This window comes from Amblyomma mixtum, chromosome 3 (assembly GCF_055824585.1).
Source record: "Amblyomma mixtum isolate Tamu chromosome 3, ASM5582458v1, whole genome shotgun sequence".
NCBI lineage: Eukaryota > Metazoa > Arthropoda > Arachnida > Ixodida > Ixodidae > Amblyomma > Amblyomma mixtum.
Window position 1 is genome coordinate 143,771,495 of NC_143014.1, and position 19,751 is coordinate 143,791,245.

The following is a 19,751-nucleotide window of genomic DNA, read 5'->3' on the forward strand; positions in this document are numbered from 1 at the left end:
ATTGCGAAATCATGTAAAGAGTGCTGCAGTTTTCCTTTAAAATGCCTCCTTCATGTAATCATGGCGCACAGGTGGGAGAAGCCTGCCTCTGGCCCCGCTGCCAGGAACTCGTCCTCGTGGTTCAGCAACCTGAAAGGCGGCTTCAGGCTGCGCTACCGAACCGTGGGAGACGTGCAACTGCGCTTCCTCGGTCTCCTCAGCACCAGCGCGTACCAGAACTTTACCTTCGTGTGCAACAACGTGAACGCCTGGTACAGCCAGCGGACCAAAGACCACGCACGTGCACTACGCTTCCGGGGCCGCAACGAGGCGCAGATGAGCTTCGAGAAGGACAGTCCCACGGTACCCGTGGACGATTGCCAGGTGGGAACGCTTGCCGCGGACTTTAATAAGATGCTGCTTCTTTGCATGCCTCATCAGGGTGCTATTTTATTCCGAACATGCTACGAAGCTGAACGAAACGCGGCAGTAAGTACGCGTGAACATCAGCGGTGGCTGGGGCTTTCGGTGAGCGTTTGGTCGGGCTCCGAAAGAAGTCAGCGAAAGGCATGAGGAAGGTTCTTATTTTCTTTTCTGGACATTTTAAAGGTATTAGGTACTGCAGAGTCTCTAATTTTCAACTTGTACTCTGTCTGCTTGCATCGATAGAGTTCGGTGTATGCCTGCTTACTATAGTGGGGACCCGCACTGATAGATATAGATGCACTGTTATGAGTTAGCACCGTCCAGAAAGGCCCCAAACGCACTTTCGAAAATGCCGTATGATACGTCTGAAACATCAAGGCGAAGCGCTATCTTGGGCTACGTTACAAAGGTGCATGCAAGCTATACTTTGTACGATGCAATCTCTTCCGGGTTGTTAGGCGGAGTTCCTGCCATTACGGCTCCCATAATGCGCAGCGGAGTTTGTAAATGACATGAATTTCGAATGTCCGGCAGAACAGCCTTCTCCGGTGAATGGGAAGACGCGGAATATAAGAATTGAGACACATACACTTTGAGGACTTGTGCTACGTCCGCTACAAGGACGGCTTGACGTCTCTGTTTTGACTACACGGCACTTAGGGAATAACCAAGACGAGATCGAAAACAAGGCTTTCTTGTCGCAGTAAGCAGTGATAGAAATGACGAAGACGAACTCTTTAGAGCTACTTATTAGTGATCAGTGAGAAAATTCAAGGAACGATGCCTCATTGCACCCGAATTCATAGATTCGATGAGTCTATATTATATAGCCACACGAGTAACGTTGCGAGTTCCCCCTACACCTGGGGTGCGTGCTGTCATCCTGGAGATATACCATGTCCATCATGATGATGGCCATTGCTCTGCTAGCTGTGCGGAAAGTCGCATAAAGTCGCACGCTCTGAACTAGTGAAGAAGTTAGCAATATTCTTAAAATATTCGCGTGGAACGCGATTTTTTGCTACTTAGTTCCACTCTACAAGCCGAAGGCCCTTAAAGTAATGCGAACTTTTTCCACGAGTTTCCTCTGGTTGTCGGGCCCAACCAGCGGCTTAATAGGATATACAGAGTGCTTCACCTTAAACTTCATAAGTTTTAAAAATAGACTTGTTGAGTTAGAACAGCGGATTTTGCGGCATAGCATTGTCAGCGGTGTAGTACATCAGAACACAGCAAATGCGCGCTAGCTAGCAAGCTGGTTAACTACTATTGAAAAGTTAACTTTTCAGCTATTACTACTAGGTTCTTTAATTATTTAGCGGCGTGTAGCTCATTGCAAGTGATACCCATATCATTTTTTAGAATTTCAAAAACGCGGTTGACCTCGGTGCTGAGGCCCAGCAAATGTTGCCTATTTCGACGAGTTACGCGCACTGGAGAGGTGGCTTCGCCTGCAAGCTTCTCGAAATGCATTGTATTTTGGCACGATGTAGCCCCAATTTGTTGGGCCACAGAGCCGAGGGTAACAGGGTTTTCGAAATTCTAAAAACTGACATGGACATTACTTACTGCGGGCTACAGGCCTCCCAATAATTAAGTAGCCTAGCATTAACAGTTAAAAAATTGACTGTTTATTATTAGTTAACCAGCTTGCCAGTTAATACTCTTTAGCTTTATTCTGACAATTTCATGCCAGAAAAAAGCGCTCTTCTAACTCCAAAAGCCTTTTTTAAAAATGGTGAAAAGTCTTAGGTGAAACACCCTGTATACAGATGGAGACAGACAGCCAATAACTGAAACATGGATGAGGCACGAAGCTCGCACAGTGGTCGCTCACAGTGGCGGTATTTGAAGGCGCAAGCTACATTTCCAAGCTGTGCACTCAGGAAGCTGGGTTTGATCACCAGTGCCGCCGGGTACCCACAGGATTTCTAATGGGTACAAGCTTTTCCGTGCCATGGTGCTCGGCCATTCTGGGGCGAAATGCTTGGGAAAGGCGTCTTAGGCCAACCCACACTCAGCGGCAAAATCTAATAATGTTACCTCTCTCCGTCGAACGGCGGCACGACCGTGAGTACCCTGTGCATTATTAGTTTTAAAAGCATTCTCAAATTACTACCATTGACACTGGTTCTGCATATCTATGGATACCAGCGACAAGAAAAGTGTGCACTGAGGAAGCAGTTTAAAATTTGTCGTCCTTGCAACTTGACATCGCCGGGCAAGTTCGCTCTGTCGGTAGATGCATATGCTTGTTTGGCAGACGGCCATTTCCGTGCTCCTGATTTCTTTGTTGCATTGCTAGATGCTTCTACAACGGAACCTTAAAGGCACCGAGTGTCAAACTTTAATTTAGTAAGCTGTAAATAATGAAAAAAAAGTGCAAGAAAGGCAAGAACAAAAAGTCATACACAGCACCATGTCTGTGTCTTTTCGTACTCGTCTTTGCTGGACTGTTATTTTTTCGACGATAGAAGCCCGAGTGGTCTGCATACTTTTCCTTCTGATAATACAAACCATTCGAGCAGTAGTGCTGGTTTCAACAGAATCCTTGCTTTACGCACCGTCTCGAGGTATATACCCGCTTCCGCTCTCTATATGGAAGCCGCCGAGTTAGGTGTAGTGGGAGATAAGACGTGGTGCCACGTGACAGGACGAGGAGTGGCTACATAGCGTTCAAGCGATGCTTCTCAAGGCGAGAACTGCCGTAAAAGACGGCGGCGACCCGGTTGTGGTCGGGATATGATAGCGCCCGACGCTTCTCCGCGGCCGGTTTGTTCTCGCTCTGTCACGAAGGAAACATCCACACTAGCACAGGAGTTTACTGTCAGGTTGAGGTTCCCAAAGCTGCGCCATTGGTTACTAGCATTATATAAAAAAAAGTAACTGATTATCAGTAATCAGTCACAGAAAAAAAGCAATGGAATTATCCGGAATGTTACCGTTTGAAAACGTAATCGGTTATTTACGAATTTACAAGAAATTGTAATTGATTACAAGTAATCGAATAGTTCTAACGAGTTACGCAGAAATATGGCCGCAGGCATTGTCATAGGAAAAAAGTTTTTGCGAGGTAGCAGAGTGACATTTGTGATGTGCGCGTCCAGTCTGAGGTCACATGTTAGAGTTGAGAAATGCGCTACCGCCTGGGGAATATATTTCGAGTTGGTGGAAATTCAGACGTTGGCGGCGATGGTTCATGCGGCAACAGCTCTGCCCACCTCGGTTTATACCTGCTTTTGCTTTGCTTTGGCTGTATTTGTTTCAGTTTCGCGACGGCAAGACCGTGTTCGTGTTCAAGACCAAGCAGACAGCCACACTGCCAATAGTAGACTTCCAGCCATTCGACTACGGCGGCGAACACCAGTCCTTTGGTTTCGAGATTGGACCTGTTTGTTTTCAATGAATAAAGCCTCGTTTATTTTTTTCTTTTGTTAACGTGTTCCGTAAATAAATTAGGTCTTAATATGCACAGGACATATGCTCGTGAAAATAAATATATATCATTAGAAACCATGCTGAAGAACATGACTCCGGACTAGTGCTTGCTGGTGTTATCAGCAGCAAGATGTTCAAGGGGATAGAATTCTTATTGTGTTTTTTACATGCACTTGTTGATTATGCGCGTTCTCTGCTTCTAAATTCTCGAAGTATAGCAAGACGCTGTATTTCTTTAATTCCTCAAGACAAGAAAAACGCCCGGATGTGGTCGGCGTACTTTTCAACCTTTAGAAACCTGAAAAGCAGGTAGGTACACGTCTAAACAGTTTTAGAAAAGGCACTTTTGACTACGTCCTAAAGGTTGCGCGCGTCTCAGTAAAATTAATCCCTCATTTGAGGGTAACCTGCGTAGTTCTTGAAATATGGTTGATATGTTTGGTAATTTTCTGAAGTCTCGTGTTCACTTCATGCAGTTAAATCAAAGCCTCTTAACTGCATTCATATTACTAGCTCAAGAAAGAAGTTCTTTTTTTTTCTTGTACAAATTAGTATTCTCTCAATTCCAGCGCCATTTAGGGAGGCGGCACTGTCCTTTCAACAACTTATTGCTTGCGATTCCGGCTCTTCGAGCGAAACACACACAATAAAGATTTTGGCGGAGCCATGACGTGTATCTTGGCGCCAATTTTTATTTTGACGACGAAAGAAATATTCGGTGTTTCAGCGCGACCATAATATGCCGTGATCACGTCCAAACATATCAATGGATTAGAAATGCACAGTGCATTCCTAAGGTGTACAAACATTCTGCAAGGCCTATTGTGCTACAGCGGCTCCACGTTTTTTTTATGTACTAATCTAATAAATTTATAACTTTTCTTTTTTGGACACTGCTGTGTTTACATCCTCCTGAGACCTTGGATTGTAAAATGTGCTCAAATTTGGGGAACGCAATCACAGGCGCTGCAGCCTTGGAACGAGGCTTAGTGACTTAAGAAGCCCATTCTAAGTTAATTTCAGACCTGTGCTGCTACCGCCGTCACAAAGGTGGAAGACAGTGCAAGAACGTTTTACGGTAGCGGTAAAAATAAAAAAAAACATGTGGATGCACTGGCATTTTAACTGGCGAGAAAGCACCTTTTAGCTCTTATTAACACCCATTATAGTGTAAACAATATGCGTAAGCCTGCATTTCAGCTCTTGTGTACTATCGGGGACAAAAATGGTGTACTCCACGCGGCGGGAGCCGGAGCAACGGAAAGCTGCGGCATTTTGGCGAGCAAAAGCATGGAACATTGAATCGAGCCAAGCGACATGCCTGCTGATAATAAAGGTTACGCATTGGCTGTCTCGATCCTAGATGCCGACTGTAGATGGCATTGCAACGCAGTCTTCCGTTGCTCCAGCTCCCGCCGCGTGGAATATATACCACTTTTGTCCCCGATAGTACCTCTGCGCCGTCAGTTTCATAATTTTCTTTATATTTGACACTTCCCAAGTGCTTAGAAAAATCGTGGAAACAATGGACACTAAGGGTCACAGGAAAATATTAGAACATTATTCGAGGGCAGTTTTCCTGTACCAGTGCCTCACTGTATACTAGTTTATCCAAATTTCCTTTTCTGTCTTCTGACAGGAAAGATACTGATTGCAGAGTAGTGTCACGTTGGTTAAGAAATCGACCATATACAGCAAAAAAATAAAAAATTATCATCATTGCCTTCTCTCAAAATCGGTGTGGTCATAAGCGTGTAATTTTTTTTTATTTTTGTAAATGCCCTGAAAGTTTTCAAACGAAGCTGAAATGACAGAAGCGGTTTATTACGTCACACTTTACGAAGTTCAGTTATCATTCTTCTTGCATTTCTACCCGCTCGGACAAGTTTAAATAAATTTAATGTAAATCGGTTACAGCGCATCAATTAACGCGTATTGGTCGTTGTTACTTATTTGCGTTCAAATTATAATTAATATAAACGGCTACTCCATCCCTCTCGGCGAGCAATAAACGCTGATCGCTGCATACACCGGCTGATCTTGCTTACTGCGCGAAGCTTCGCATTATAGAGGAAAATAATTACTGTGTAATCGGCGAAAAGTTGTTGTTTCTTTCTGTCTTTACCGACACACACTACAAATCATGGAATTAAATTTGCACGATTTGCATGCGCGACATGCTGCTTACCCTCAGCACAACGAGGAGAGTTCTTAATGTGGGGCTTATATTTAAGCTGACAGTTGCCGCTGGCTTATGGCTAGAGTCGGGTGATTAGCATGCTTTTTCACACTCTGGTTATTCTTTTGCTGGACTGTGTGCATTAGCAGTTCGAATATGCAATCTTTTACCACTCTTCTGGACTTTTGTTTGTGTTCTTAGGGTTGAACTTTCAAGCATGATGTAAAAATAGAATGATCCTCATCAGGGCCCACGACTAAATGTTCACGAGTGCCCACTGCTCGCGCAAAATCAAAATAAAAGAAGAAAACAGACGCTTGTAGTTGTGATTTCAGTAGCGACGCTTAAAACATGTTCGTATGTCTCCTGTTGGTTTCCCAGACAAACTATTCCGTACGCTTCACGGAAAGATGAAACATCTACGTGAATATAGCGGTTTTTTCCTCCTTCTCATGTTCGTGTGAAAAGATTTCCCTGAGGCCAGAATATAACTAACCAATTTTGGCACTTGCCACTTAACAACACTCTCATCGTCACTTTGAAGCGGCTAGATGCTTTATGATGCCGATGAAAGCGCCACTGATGAACACTTTTATGAGCGTCATAATTTGACGCCTTTGGAAGCGGTTTTGGTGAAATTTAAACAATAATATAGTTTAGCCTTCTCGGCGTCGTGGGGCATCACCACTGAATTAAAAGGCGTTTAATTATCCGTTTAATTTGCGCTCATATGTGACATAATTTATTTTTCAGTAAGCAGAGTGGTTATATATGCATGTTCTGCATAATTTGGTTCTTGCGCTAAAACAATTTATCCGTGCGATTTTAATAGCAAATAATGAAGTGGTCTTGATGCCATGAGCAGCGGGGCGCAACCCAGAGCGAACAATAACTAAACTTGGCTACACTTAAAACATCGGCCTGAGAAATGGACGAAACGCAAACCATCTGCAAACATTACATGTGATGCCCTTGAATCTCGTTTCTTTAATAGCACGAAACTAGAAATGGTAATGAGGAGCCTCTGTGAACACTATCCGGGGGTGCACATTTAGAGAAGTACCGACGGAGCCATAATGAGGCGCTTACATTATGCGCGGGAACCAACTTTAAGAGGAAAAGCGGCACGACTTGTCAGCTGCCTTCGCGAAGGTTGTCATGAACGCGCACAGATATGCGGGCGCGAGCAGGCAAAGACGAACAAGTGAGCGGTTACTTACCTGTAGGTGTCTCGGCCAGTCTACGTGAGCGGCCAGTGAAAGCCTTTACTTATGCCGCAGTCGTTTCTATTGCGTGTCCCTCAAACCACTTTTGCCGTGGGGCGGCGTCTTGCGAATGCAGCATGCTAAATGCGCAGTTGCTTCAGAAAAGGCAGCAAATTGGTGGAGGTAAAAATAGCCTGGCGTGGGTGCGGACAATTATTTCCTGAAAGCAATAATTGCAGAGTTGCATCATCGGAGCATTAGTGCACTTTATACCACTCTGGTGAACACGCTCTCACGGCTTCCTTTTCGATGGCAGCGATTTTCAGAAGCGATAGTTTGCGCGTGATGCCTAGAACTGAAAGCTAAATGCTGTCCGTTCACTCGAACGACATTACGCGCGCATCGTCGCTACCGCCGATATACGATTTAAAACAACGTTGCAGAGCAGGTGATGAAAAAAAGTTACGCAGTGTTATGAAGAATTCCAAAAGGAAACGTGCGAAACAACTGATCAAAGGAAGGGAAGGAATAAACTATTGCATTTCCATCTCATGCGCAGAATAAGGCGATTAGTGTCTGCATTTCATTTTATTTTAAATGCGACAGTTGCGTGCAAAGCGCACTCCGGTGTTATGTCGGTGCCTGCGTGGCGTGTTGTGACCGAAAACTCCCCGCTCTCACTGGCTGCCAAATGTCAACGTGAGTCATGTGAGCTCTAGAAGGCGACACCTGTGGCCGCGTTATTCAACTGGGCGTGGGAGTAAGTAATCTCAGGGTGTGGATCATGGCGCCCAGTTGTCGCTGCCTGGAGATGTCTTGAAAATTTTGTTTCTACGCTCCATTATACCCTACTCGACGAGCCCTGTTACGTGCACAAGACGGGTTAAAATTGATGTTTCGTAATGACAAAGTTTTTGAACAGAAATAAAATCCTGACAGGCCCGGAATAAAACTAGAAATGTACAAATGGCAAAAATACAGCTGGGCAAACTGCGCATAAGAAAAGTTGGCTGTGATCTTTCGCCAAGCAGCGCAGCCTTGCGACACTCTCTCGTGTTAAATTCCCGTGAGACTGCAGCCACTACATCCAGTGGTCAAGTCTCAGCACTTGAACGTTGCGAAAGTTTCACGCTTGGTTGCATTTACGTCGGGTACCATAAGCCACACAACCGACGTATAGTGAAAAAAGAACTTTTGCAATGTTCAACGCAAATTTGAGCTTCCCTGAGACGCCTTGCTACAGTACGCTTTTGATTTTGCTCATAACGTTGCCTCCTTCTATTATCTCGTGCTACGTACCCAGCAACATCCCTGCGCTGCCAGTGCCTTCCCACAAGAAATCTTGATATAGCGCACCGTTATTTGTGTAGAGAAAGAAATAGCAGTGAAGGCGGCAAAATGTACAGGCACAAGCGATATGAAAGGGAACGCTTTATTAGCACTCATTCTGCGATCTAGGTATGAGCGATAATCATATATTTTATCGTCTTCCTTGAAGCATGCTCTAAACACATGATCATCTCAACATGTTTTGTTCCTCAAAACACTTTGTTCCTAAGTTAAAATTGAGTTGAGTTTAAGTTAATTTTGACGTTCCTTTTAGCTCTACGTATACTCTGCACTTTTCATGCAATGCAACCCCAACAGTGTAAGCCACGACGACGAATACAGCTTACTTACAGGGCCAGCGTGCGCGAAAGGTGTTGGAGACCTTTAAAACCAAGAACAGCCCGCGGTGGGAAGCAAGGCGTAACGTGAACGGAGTCTCATGCGAACTGTGCTGAAATAGGCCTTTGAATCGGCTTAGCGAAGCAGGAGGGCTTAATTGCTTTTAAGTTCAGAGACTGTTCCGCGTCATTTCCAAACTTCAATGCACGTGTGAGCATTGTCAAAAACAAAAGAAGAGCGCTGTGGGCAAGCAAACTGTGAGACAGTTTTTGTAACCTACATTAATTCTGTAAACATTAGGTTAAAAAAAGAAGTTTGCTACTCTGGAATTTCAAGTGGCAGTCGCACGTAATTAGTAAGGTGTTGTTCGTAGTGCAGAACCACACTGAAAGAAAAATTCCAAACGTATTCCAATAATTCATTGTTGAGAAGAAATTATCAAAATTTGGCCCTCGTCCGCAGCAGCAACAATTACTATGGATGAATGCCTTGAAGCTGCCCCTTTGTAGTGGGATGGTAGTCATCTTACCAGCAAATATCATCATCATCATCATCCTGACTACGCCTCCTCCAGGACAAAGGCCTCTCCCATGTCTCTCCAATTATAAATCACACCACATCGTCTTTCCTAACCGTTATTTTACTTTATATGCCTACGCAAGCTGATTTCTCATCCTTCTCAGCCAATCCTCTGTCCTTCATGAAGAGCTGCCAGTGTTTGGAGACGTAAAGCATTTTGTCCACGCAGCAGGAAAACGGGAAAACGAGCGGTTATCAAGTGGAGGTTGCTTTCGCATCACCCACGCATGAAGGCTCTTGCCTTGCCGTCCTTTGAAGAGTCTTTATGGTTTCGAAATAGCGAAACGCGTGTCGAATGTGTGTGCCTTGGGGAATCAACCGAAGTTGACTAGCCGCTGTATACGCTTTCAGCGTGAGATCAAAAGAAGCGGAGGATAAAACGGAGACTGTCACATACACGGTGTACCTCTAGCCTATTCGAGCACTACTGGGCACGTGGAAACCTCTCCTACTGATTAACGACGGAGCGCTTTACAACAGTCGTTTTGAGCGTACGCTTTAATATCTGGAGGCACGTGGGCAATTTTCAAGGTGATAGTCACTTAGGGCACCTGATTAGATCCGTGGCTTTATTAGACATTTTATCAAGGACATTATACAGTTAGGGGATATGTGTGGCGTGAAAACTTGAGACTGTCGTTCTCGATTTGCGAAAAAGTTTGAAACGTTTCAAAAGCGCCAAAGCAGGGAAAATGACCCATAGAAGCACGCGCCTATTGCGCGCGCGAGGGTTTAATAGCGAGGATCGTTTTCGCTAGTACGCCGAGGCAGTGCGTCAATTTAGCGAGTCGCTGAAAATTTTCCACGTGGTGTACAATGACGCTGTCACGGGCACGTCGGACTACGGAGGTCGTAAGAACGGCAAGAAGTGTTTTCGGGAGCCTCAGGGTCATTGCAAATGGAAGAACCGCAGGGACGAGGGATCTCTCGCAGCGCTTGGCTGGTGGGACAAAACGCCTGGCAACGAATCCCAGGAAACCGGCAAGTTCTTGGGACAACGCTTTCACGAGGGCGTCTCACGTACGCGCGTCACGAGTCCGTTGCGCGTGGTCGCGTTGCGTTTGTGTCGAACAGACAAAAATGAGCTCGAGCTTTTCCGCGAAGCCTTTTTCGTGAGATTGCGCCAGTGCACACGCGCATGTGTGTGTGTATGTGTGTGTGTGCGCGCACCAGAGCGCACTGGAAGGGGAGTGACTGCAAGTCCCTGCTTCTGTTTGCTTGCGCCTTACTGCTTTTATGGCTGCTTGAGCGAGGAACATTATACCGCCAGAAGACGCGGCTGACGGAAGTGCATGTCATCTCGTTAACGGAGGCAAGCGAGGACGATGGATACGAATGCATATCGCGTGATTATATAAAAGCTGCTGCATAAAGAACACATCGGCACAGTCACTTCATGAATAAAGAGTTTTTGAATAGCTGACCCAAGCTGGGGGTCCCCTGTTCGCGCTGCGTACGGCGGACTTGCGGTGTTTACTCGCGAGGGTTTTAGAACGGCTGCATCTGGATTAAGTTAGCCTGTTGCAGCGCCATTTCAGCTGAAAAGTGAAGTGCTAAATTGTAAAGCTTACAAATTTATCTTTATGTACCCTTCAATTTACGCGAGCATAAAAAGTTTCTTTTTTTTTTTTTAAGTGAGCAGCGGCAACTTTTTTGAGCACCCCATGCTTTCTTATGTATTTTTCGTTTCGACTAAACAAGCCGTATTCGTTAAGCATAGCTGTTGCCCAAATCCTGAAGCAATCTTAACATTTGCGGTGTTTTATCGCTTTTCGCACTTTTCAGCGCCTATAGGTGGCGCGACGGCATCGTCGTCATGGAGAACGTAGCGGTGTTAGAGGTGCCACGCAAGCGTGCTCTTGAAGGATCCCGCAGCTCCCGGCCCTGTGGTGTCTTTCGAAGAGATTTTGTCGCTTGCTTAAGAAACCCAGAGGTGCTCTTCATAGAGGATGAGGCATCTTTAAATGCCAGCCATGTCATCCACTAACCGCTTGAGACCATAAAACGCAAATGAAGGGAGGAGACGAAGCAAACACTTCCATGCGCCTCTCTTTCGTTCCTCTGTTCTACTACTTTGCGATGAAAGTTTTTTAACATGCATGGCTAACTAAATGACTCCCATTTAAAGTAGTTGTCAGTATACATTCCGCGGGCTGCACATGTTTAAAAGCTGGAATTTTGCGCTTTTCGGAATAAGCGCTTTTCCACTGTGCGTGCACGTGCATTTTTATGCGCTCGTTGCACACGTTTCTCCTGCGGGCGCGGACAATCTAGCGAACAATTTTTTTTTTCAGGAAAAATTGAGCCTTGCTGTCTATACATCGAGTCCGCACGGTACATCGTAAGTTATAGTGATTAGGCACGTCCGGCACTAATGTACTGCTTTAACCTCGCCCTATCTACAAAACTCGCGAACACGATAAGGATCATAAAATACAGAACGTTTCGTAAAATATTACTCTGCCCTGTTTTTAAATATTATTAATGGGCAGTGTGGTTCAGATATTCGAGCGTCAAAAAAACTCATTTTAAAGCTTGTTGAGTTGGCTTTCCCGCAACACCAAATTATAAAATGGCGCCGCTGCGCGTGGGACCGTCACCAAAATCAAGTTAACTTCTTCGTCACCAAATAGAGTAAATGTGCCTGTATATGATGCATGAGAAGTGCGAGAGACGCAATTTTATAAATATGCATTGCGAGAGCAGCCAACCGAATGAGCTTTCAAATGCGTATTTTCGACGTTTAGTATTTCGAACCACATCGCGATTAAGAAAATTTAAAAACACAGCTGTCCTTCGATGTTGACGGCCGTTAATTTCGCTATATAACCTTGCCCGTAATATAGGAATAACAAGTTTATTCCTTACTTTTAGTTAATTAATCGTTTATTTGTTGATCCATATGAGGCACATAACGCCCGCCTTGCTGTACAATCAGGGGAGTAGCCAGGAGGGGTGCTTCGGTGTCAGAACACCCCTGGTAATTTTCTGAGCACTGCATCCCCCTCCTTTCGACCTTTTTTTTCTCCCAAGCTATCTACACACCACATCAATGTACTAAAATGTAAAGAAACGAAAATAAGAAGAGTGTCACTTTATTCTAGAAAAGACTGACGTACGTTGTCGCGGCTCTGTAATAGGAAGCGTAAGTTATTGCAGAAAAGTGTCACTCCTCTTCGCCATCGCACGGCGTAGTATGACACCCCTTTTAATTGTAGGCACAGTTCACCCAATTAAATATACCTTTTCTCGTCAGCCTGCTTTTGCAACCTTTGCATAGTCCTCAAATGATCATAAACTACCGCAAAGATAAAAAGCGTTTTTTTTTTCTAAAGCGCCTCTGCGACCGCGCGCAGGTAAACATGCATGGCGTAGAAGTTTTGACAAATGCCGTTCTGTCGCAGTTGCTGACTTTGTTGTAGAGCAGAAGCTTTTGGGTCCTTGCATATTATGTGAAAAGATTCTAAATAGCCGCGGTTTTTTGTGCGGGATGTTTTCTGTGAGAAAATAAATGTTCTTTACGAATGAAGTCGTCGGCGTCCTGCGTGCACTCATATCTTTATGCAGATATTACAGTGAACGAAACCAGAAAAATGACTAAGATGTCATTTGGTTGCAGGCTTTCTTTCTTTGTTTCTATTGTTTTTAGTGGCGGTGTATGTCATCCCCTGAAAAATATTTCTGTCTACGCCACTGTGTACAATCAAGCTAAACTGACCGCACAGACGTGCGGTCAGTTGATGGAAAAGGAGAGCTCAGATTGTTGATGGAAAAGCATGGTAGAAAAGCAGAGCTCAGAAACGAGAAACGCATGATCGCCTTCGCAAGCAGCGGCCCAGAAAGGCGAAACGAAAAACATCTGTCTCCAGCGCGGCGGGCAACCAGACCTTCACGATGCCCGGATACCCGGCGGCGGAGAAAGCTTTATTCATAGACGCGAGCTTTCGCTGGAAATTTATGTTTATCGCTTGGTCAGCGAAATGGGTAAATAAATAAGAGCAATGAAATGGGCTCATTAAAGCTTGTCTACTGACAATGCTCGGTGTATTTACATGGCAACTAAACTCCCCGCAGTAGGCATGCATTCCTACAATCGGGTGTAGACGTAGCGCGCAATAGGGGGGAAATTTTTTGCTGACATGTTCACGGACGGAAATTCGAGAGAGTCTGGGCAGCTATTAAATCAGGTTTAAATTAAATTTTTTCAAGTTGACAAATGCAAAGAAGGTATGGACTTTTTAGTTGCTTTTTATCTCGTTCAGGCAGTGTTGTACACAGCACCGTAATAACATAGTAGCCAAGCGAATTTACGCAATATTTTTTTCATCGGAACAGCGCCTGTATTTCGAATGACAGTGTTGAGTCACGGAGATCACAGCAGCTAACACACACTGCCCGCTGAAGGAAACTCACTAAGGCTCGTTCGTTGCTGCAAGTTACCGCCAACAAGGAACCAAGCTGCTGGTCTGCAATTCAAATTGGTGGAGAGCGCTGAAACATTCCGATTTTTCAACCGCTCGACCGCTGTAGACAAAAAGGGTTTCTGCATTTAAAGAAATCTATGCGTTTCTCACAATTAGCTGGCACTAATGTTGAAGATACAGCTGGCGCTAGCAAAGCAAGGGCCCAAAATCTGCTACACTGTTTACGCGTTACAACGGGGCTTGAATTGCCGTTGTGTTACGACTGACAAAATGACGGGTGCGGGCCTGTTACGAACCGTTCTCACGTGCCGAATGCTTGATTCGGCTTCGGAGTTTCTGGAGGCAGCTATGGTGGTGGTATGCGGCGTTTAACGTCCCGAAGCAGCACGTGGGTCATAATGGACGCCGTATAGTGGAGGACACCGAAATTGTTAGAACCACCTGGAGCTACGCAGGCGCCTTTAGCGTTCCAACGGCGCCGCCATCGAAATGCCGGCGCCGCGGCCAGAATTCGATCCTGATACCTGCGGCTCAAGCACTACCTGTGTATCTTCCACCTATGGGCCAGAAATTATGAGGCAGAGTATATTAATTGATCGAAGCCGCATTTTGAATTATACTCCAGTTTTATGCGAAAAATATTTAATTGTTGCAGAAACATTTTTACAACTATGTCGCTTCCTAATACTTACAAATATCAGAAAAAGAAAGCTATAAATGTTGAAGCGCTTTTATTGAACACGGGAATCTTAAATTACACGGGGCATGGAATTGCTACATCGGTTACAGAAATCATGCAATCGTCTTATTTATAATGTGGTGATACAATTGGAGCCAAATTTAGGGTGTCATTTGCACCGAAATTCTTAGCTTCGGCAATCACGTGACAGGTGGTGTAGGTGTTTAATATCTTCTTCTGTTACGGAGTTACCGAGTTGTAAAAATGTGCAAAGTTTTCAAACTGCATTTGTAGAAACTTACATCATTAATAAGCATTTGTTAAACGATTTTAAAGGCAAACGCTTTTCTTCAAAACTCGACAAATTTTCGACCAGGTTGGCTCAGAGACTGCTCAGAAAACGAACTTTCGCTTTCTCTTGCTTTAACGCAGGTGCACTTCCGCTATTGTTTTAAGTTCACACTTGGGGGAGATATGCTGAATCGACTAGCAAACATACACGTCGAAGTGCACGAACTGAACCAGGAAAACATTTTTCGCTGGCAAGCTACTTCTACCGCGTCCCGAACAGCTATACCCGGAACATTAAACATTACATATTGCGTACTATGTACAGTTATGGCCAAAAGTTAGCGGTATACGAACACGAGGAAAAAAAATATTTCTGCTTTGTCCCGCTAGCGGGTAAGCGCATTAACCATGAATCCGCTGCTTTCCATTCCCAAGCAAACAGCCTGATTCATTGCACTTGTGCGCTTCTTTCTGCTAATATTCTGAGTTCAGGAGAACGCTTTTATCTGTAGGAAACCCTGCTGATCTGCTATAAACACACATTTCCGCTCCTGATAGCTGTCCTACGTCCAAACTGTGTATTCAAAACCTGCTGCACCCTTTCCGGTGATTACTCTCCTCACGCGAGACCATGCAAATATCCGGTGCGGATATAGCTTTCACGATGCAGATAACGTGGCTGTAAGCTGCCTTGTAATCTTTCTCTGCTATCAATGCAAGGGGTGGAGACAACCGAGGAAGTAGCCACGAAAAAGTAAAAAACGAAGATAGCATCCAAGGGAAGGTACCCAAAAACTATAAGCAGGCGTAAAAACCCATTATCGCCCGGAATACTCCTGGATAATGTTTTTGCCTAATTTCCTAACGAGGCTGCTTACAGCCTCTGACAAAGGCGCTATTGCTTAAAAGGCTACAAGAAAGAATAGTTGGGACTGATGTATTTGAAATTAAGAGGCTCTCAGAAGAAATGGCTATAGGAAGCAATAACTGAAACAAAAACTTGAAGCTCTCTCAACTCTAGCCTTCTTGCTCTTCGCAGTTGTAACTTTAGAAGCTCTAACTGCGTGCAGCTGTTCGACAATATTGACTAATGAGAACAGTCTAGGATCGCGGGCACACATTCCAGCTCTCCAGGATCTAGCACATGTCTTCGGACTTTGTATGAGAACCGGTAATTCATGGAGGGCGCGAAAGCCTCAGACAGCTCTAATGCACATACATCACGTTTTTGTGACGCAAGGACAATTTCGGAGAAAAGCATGACATGTAGAGATACAATAGTACTCTAAACTTCCGTGGTGGCTCAGTGGCTTTGGTCTTCAGCAGCTGATCTCAAGGTCGCAGGTGAGATCCCGGCCGCAGCGGCCGTATTTATATGCAGGCCAAATACAAAAGCGCACGTGTGATGTGCGATCTCATCGCACGGTAAAGAACACTAGATGGTGGTCTAAATTAATCTGGAGCGCTCCACTATCGCGTCCCTCGGGCCATGTGTCTCTTCGCGACCTTAGCTCCTTAAACTTAGAGTTTACTACAGCAACACTATAGATGAATAAGATGTAAATTACCATTAAAAAAAGAAACAAAAAAGCGAGGTTTTGTAGGAAGTCGTCCCACTTATAACAGTGCCTGAAATTATGTGGAGACACGCATAGCGGCAAACAAAGTGCGTAAAAGTAGCTAGCCTTAGGCAACAGCGACTATGCCGTAAACATCAGTTTTTTAAAGGCCGCAGTGAAAAAAGAAAGTACGGGAGCTGTACCGCTGCTATTTTATGGAAGCAGTGCAAAAGGCTGAAATAAAATTGCGGAGTAAATTTGGAGCTATACCGACTAAAAAGAGTGAGAAAAAACTCCTCAAATCTTTTCGAAAGTACACATCTTGTCCTTTTTCCTCAAAAACATTGGGTGGAAAATAATAAAGCGGCTCATTTAAGAAGAACTGCTATTTTCCATTGTTAGTAAGTGCAAAAAAAGGGAATTTCTTGGACAGAGTGAAGTTCGCGGTGCTGTACTTTGTTTTGCCGCATCCGGTTCGCGTTAGTGGAATGCCAATTACGTTCTTTCTCTTGGGCCTTCCGCACAACTGCAGAGAAAGGGGGTGAGTCAACCCAGCGGGATACGGGGGGCGCCGGATAGCGGAGGATTGCGGGAAAGGTCAAACTCCCTTCAGGGACAGATTAATTAGGTCGCATCCTGTGTGCCCGTGCTTGCGGCGAGGCGGACCCACGTCACAGTGCGTGGCTTTTGTCCCATGTCTGCAGCGGTGTGCGTTGACAGCTTGAAGCGTGGTCAACAGGATATTGACACGCTAGCTGCAGGCATGAGGAGCGACGACGCGGAACAGATGGGTTGAAGTGACTTTCCTTGAACTTGGGTCAACCGGACGTTGGGAAAGTGAGTGTCCGCGAAGCTCGCAGCAGGAAAGCGTAATTATCCGAAATCGTGTTGGTAGAAAGTGTACATATGTGTACGGTGTTGCGATGAGTAACCTTCTTTCCCCAATCATTGATTGGTTGTGTTATCCTTTCCGAATTGTTGATTGGTGATGTTTTCCTTTCCCCAATGATCTATTGGGTGGATGTTTGCGCAGTTAACTTATTGGTTATTCTCCCCACCGAGGGCGGGGACATAGGGTTTAAAACCAGCTGTTTCGGCAGGACAGAGGGCTGGTTTCGTCACGTAGAACTACGAGCAAGCCAAGTGTAAATATGTTTTCTCCTTCCTTGTATTTTCCTTTGTGCTTTTAATTGTTATAAAAAGTTAACCTCTCTAGAAGCGTCCTCTTGCAATGTGATTGAGCAATTCGAATCTGCAAGACGTCAAGCATCCTTCGACAATCATCATCAATCCAATTTCCCTCTACGAGATCCACCAGAGGGAATCTCAACTGACAGGCTCTAAAAGCTATTTGTGTCACAGATAAACTAAACCACTGTGATGCGTCAAGAGCACGAGATCATCAGTCGGCTTGTAAAAAAGATTTCTGTCGTGGTACACGCACTACCAGAAAGTGCGTAGAGCTCGCAAAACATGCCCAGAGCATCGTATGATCCGCCTGCGACACTAAGTTCAAGCGTGCTTTCCCGCGCAATTATTCATCTGTCTAAAATAAGCCCATTGAACAGGGTTTGGTTGGAGAACACTACAATTTAGCACGGGCATTACTAGTCATGGAGACGAAAAATAACACAGCTTTAAAACATATGGTCAGAATATTTTTTAGCAAAAGCCACACCATTTTCGATTGCAGTCGAAACAAAAGTAGCATTTGAAACCTTGCAAAACATAATGTGACGAATCTGTCATTCATAAAAATTTGTAGAAACGCGACAAAAAGTCTGCGCCAATGAATTAAGCATTCATTTTTTTCTTTTTTCACTATGTTTATGAAAGGCTTCAAGTTCTAGCTTTGGCCTAGCTGGTTACCACGCTGACCTAGCTCAACGTTAATCTGCGTACCCGTTGCGCAAAAGTACCTCCTGCGCCAGAACTTTCTAGGTACTTCACAGTAAGTGAAGCAAGGTGGGATGAAGCTTTTTTTCTTTTTGTATAATTCTTACTTTGTAGGCTTGGTTGGTTTGGTTTGGTTTTGTAGGCACTGGAGACGCTATATCACGTCGGTGATGGGAACATACCTACCTGACTTATTTTTCATTTATTTTTTATTCTTGAAAGTTAGCCATGCTCATTCACACTTACATTGGATTCTGCCTCCTTTCTTTACCACAGGTAAGCTGTTTTTTTCCACTCTTTTTGAATTATTCATGGCAGGAATGTTTTGTACCTTCCCCACCAACTATAGCGCCATAGAACAAGTGTATCCTCTGACTGACGGACATGAAAAAAAAGAGAGAAGTTATGGCAGGTTGGAATAGTCTACAGGAAGAAAGAAAGATCGGTAAATAGGATAGCGCGCTGACCCAGGCTATCGTTGAATGCAAACACTGCAAAATGTGTGGCTTTTACGTCTGTCAGAGCTTGCCCGGGGCTTGCCTTTTGTCGCCACGTTTACAGCCGGTTTCTCTCGTGCTCGCAAGCATCGCATTGAGGTATGAAATGCTAGCCATGCCTTTACCTTTACGGCAAAAGAAATGGACCAATAAATCTTTGCATATATGTTCCTTTTTTTTTACAACTGGGAAACCCCAATGAGCTAAGTGTGCGTTTGATCAATTGCGCGCAGCACCGGCGGCTGTACCAAAACTGGATAAAAAAAAGAACGGCATGTGGGCTGGCGTGTTTGTGGGCAAATCCTGGAAGGACAATAAGTATCGCTTGCATCATTTAGTCTAAATAAGGCAATTCTGTTGTCAGGCTGAAAAAAGATAATCGCGTCGCCAGGCAACGTATAGATCATAATTCCATTCTTACACGCAACTATGGTATTTCCCTTCGTTTCGGCGCTTGTGAAATGACCTCGCCTTTCAAAAGTGCCATAAAAATGAACATATAGAGGTGACTGCGTTTACTGGGTATTTCCAGACGGAACTCTTTTTTCCCGCTGTTTTCTTTGCTTTTTACTGTATTATGTCACTGCCGAAACCCCTGCTGTTGCGGTCGTGAGGCGGTCACTTACGCGGCTCCTCTGTATTTAATGCATTTTACGGCGTTTCGTCGTGCACACTTAAGCACTAGCCACCCGCCCAACCGCGCCCGGACGAAGACAAGTCGCACGCACGCACGCACGCACGCACGCACGCGCATAGAAAGACCACGAAATAATAAGAAAGCTAACATGTAAAAAAGTCAGCTCATATAGGGCTTGCAATCGGCAACAGCAATATGCAATTACCTGCATTAATAACTAATATGGGGCAGCGCAAAATATAGAGACATGTACGACAACGTAGTCGGTCTCTTAAGATGACGTAGTTGGGTCGA

The 19,751-nt window shown here is 44.7% G+C and overlaps 1 protein-coding gene and 1 long non-coding RNA gene across 3 annotated transcripts in view; one reads left to right on the forward strand and one right to left on the reverse strand.

Moving 5' to 3' along the window:
* LOC149352219 (uncharacterized) overlaps positions 1 to 3,832 on the forward strand; it is a 103,714-nt gene extending 99,882 nt beyond the window's left edge. For both annotated transcript variants that reach the window (XM_089581389.1, XM_089581390.1), the window contains exons 48-49: positions 72 to 363; positions 3,674 to 3,832. In XM_089581389.1, coding sequence (XP_089437515.1) covers positions 72 to 363; positions 3,674 to 3,811 — 430 coding nt within the window. In that variant the 3' untranslated portion in view covers positions 3,812 to 3,832. The remainder of the gene's footprint in view (positions 1 to 71; positions 364 to 3,673) is intronic.
* The window catches only part of LOC149352220 (uncharacterized), a 46,400-nt gene extending 39,074 nt beyond the window's left edge, over positions 1 to 7,326 (reverse strand). Inside the window, exon 1 of the long non-coding RNA XR_016290712.1 lies at positions 7,243 to 7,326. This is a non-coding gene — a long non-coding RNA (uncharacterized LOC149352220). The remainder of the gene's footprint in view (positions 1 to 7,242) is intronic.
* Between the last annotated feature and the right edge of the window lie 12,425 nt (positions 7,327 to 19,751).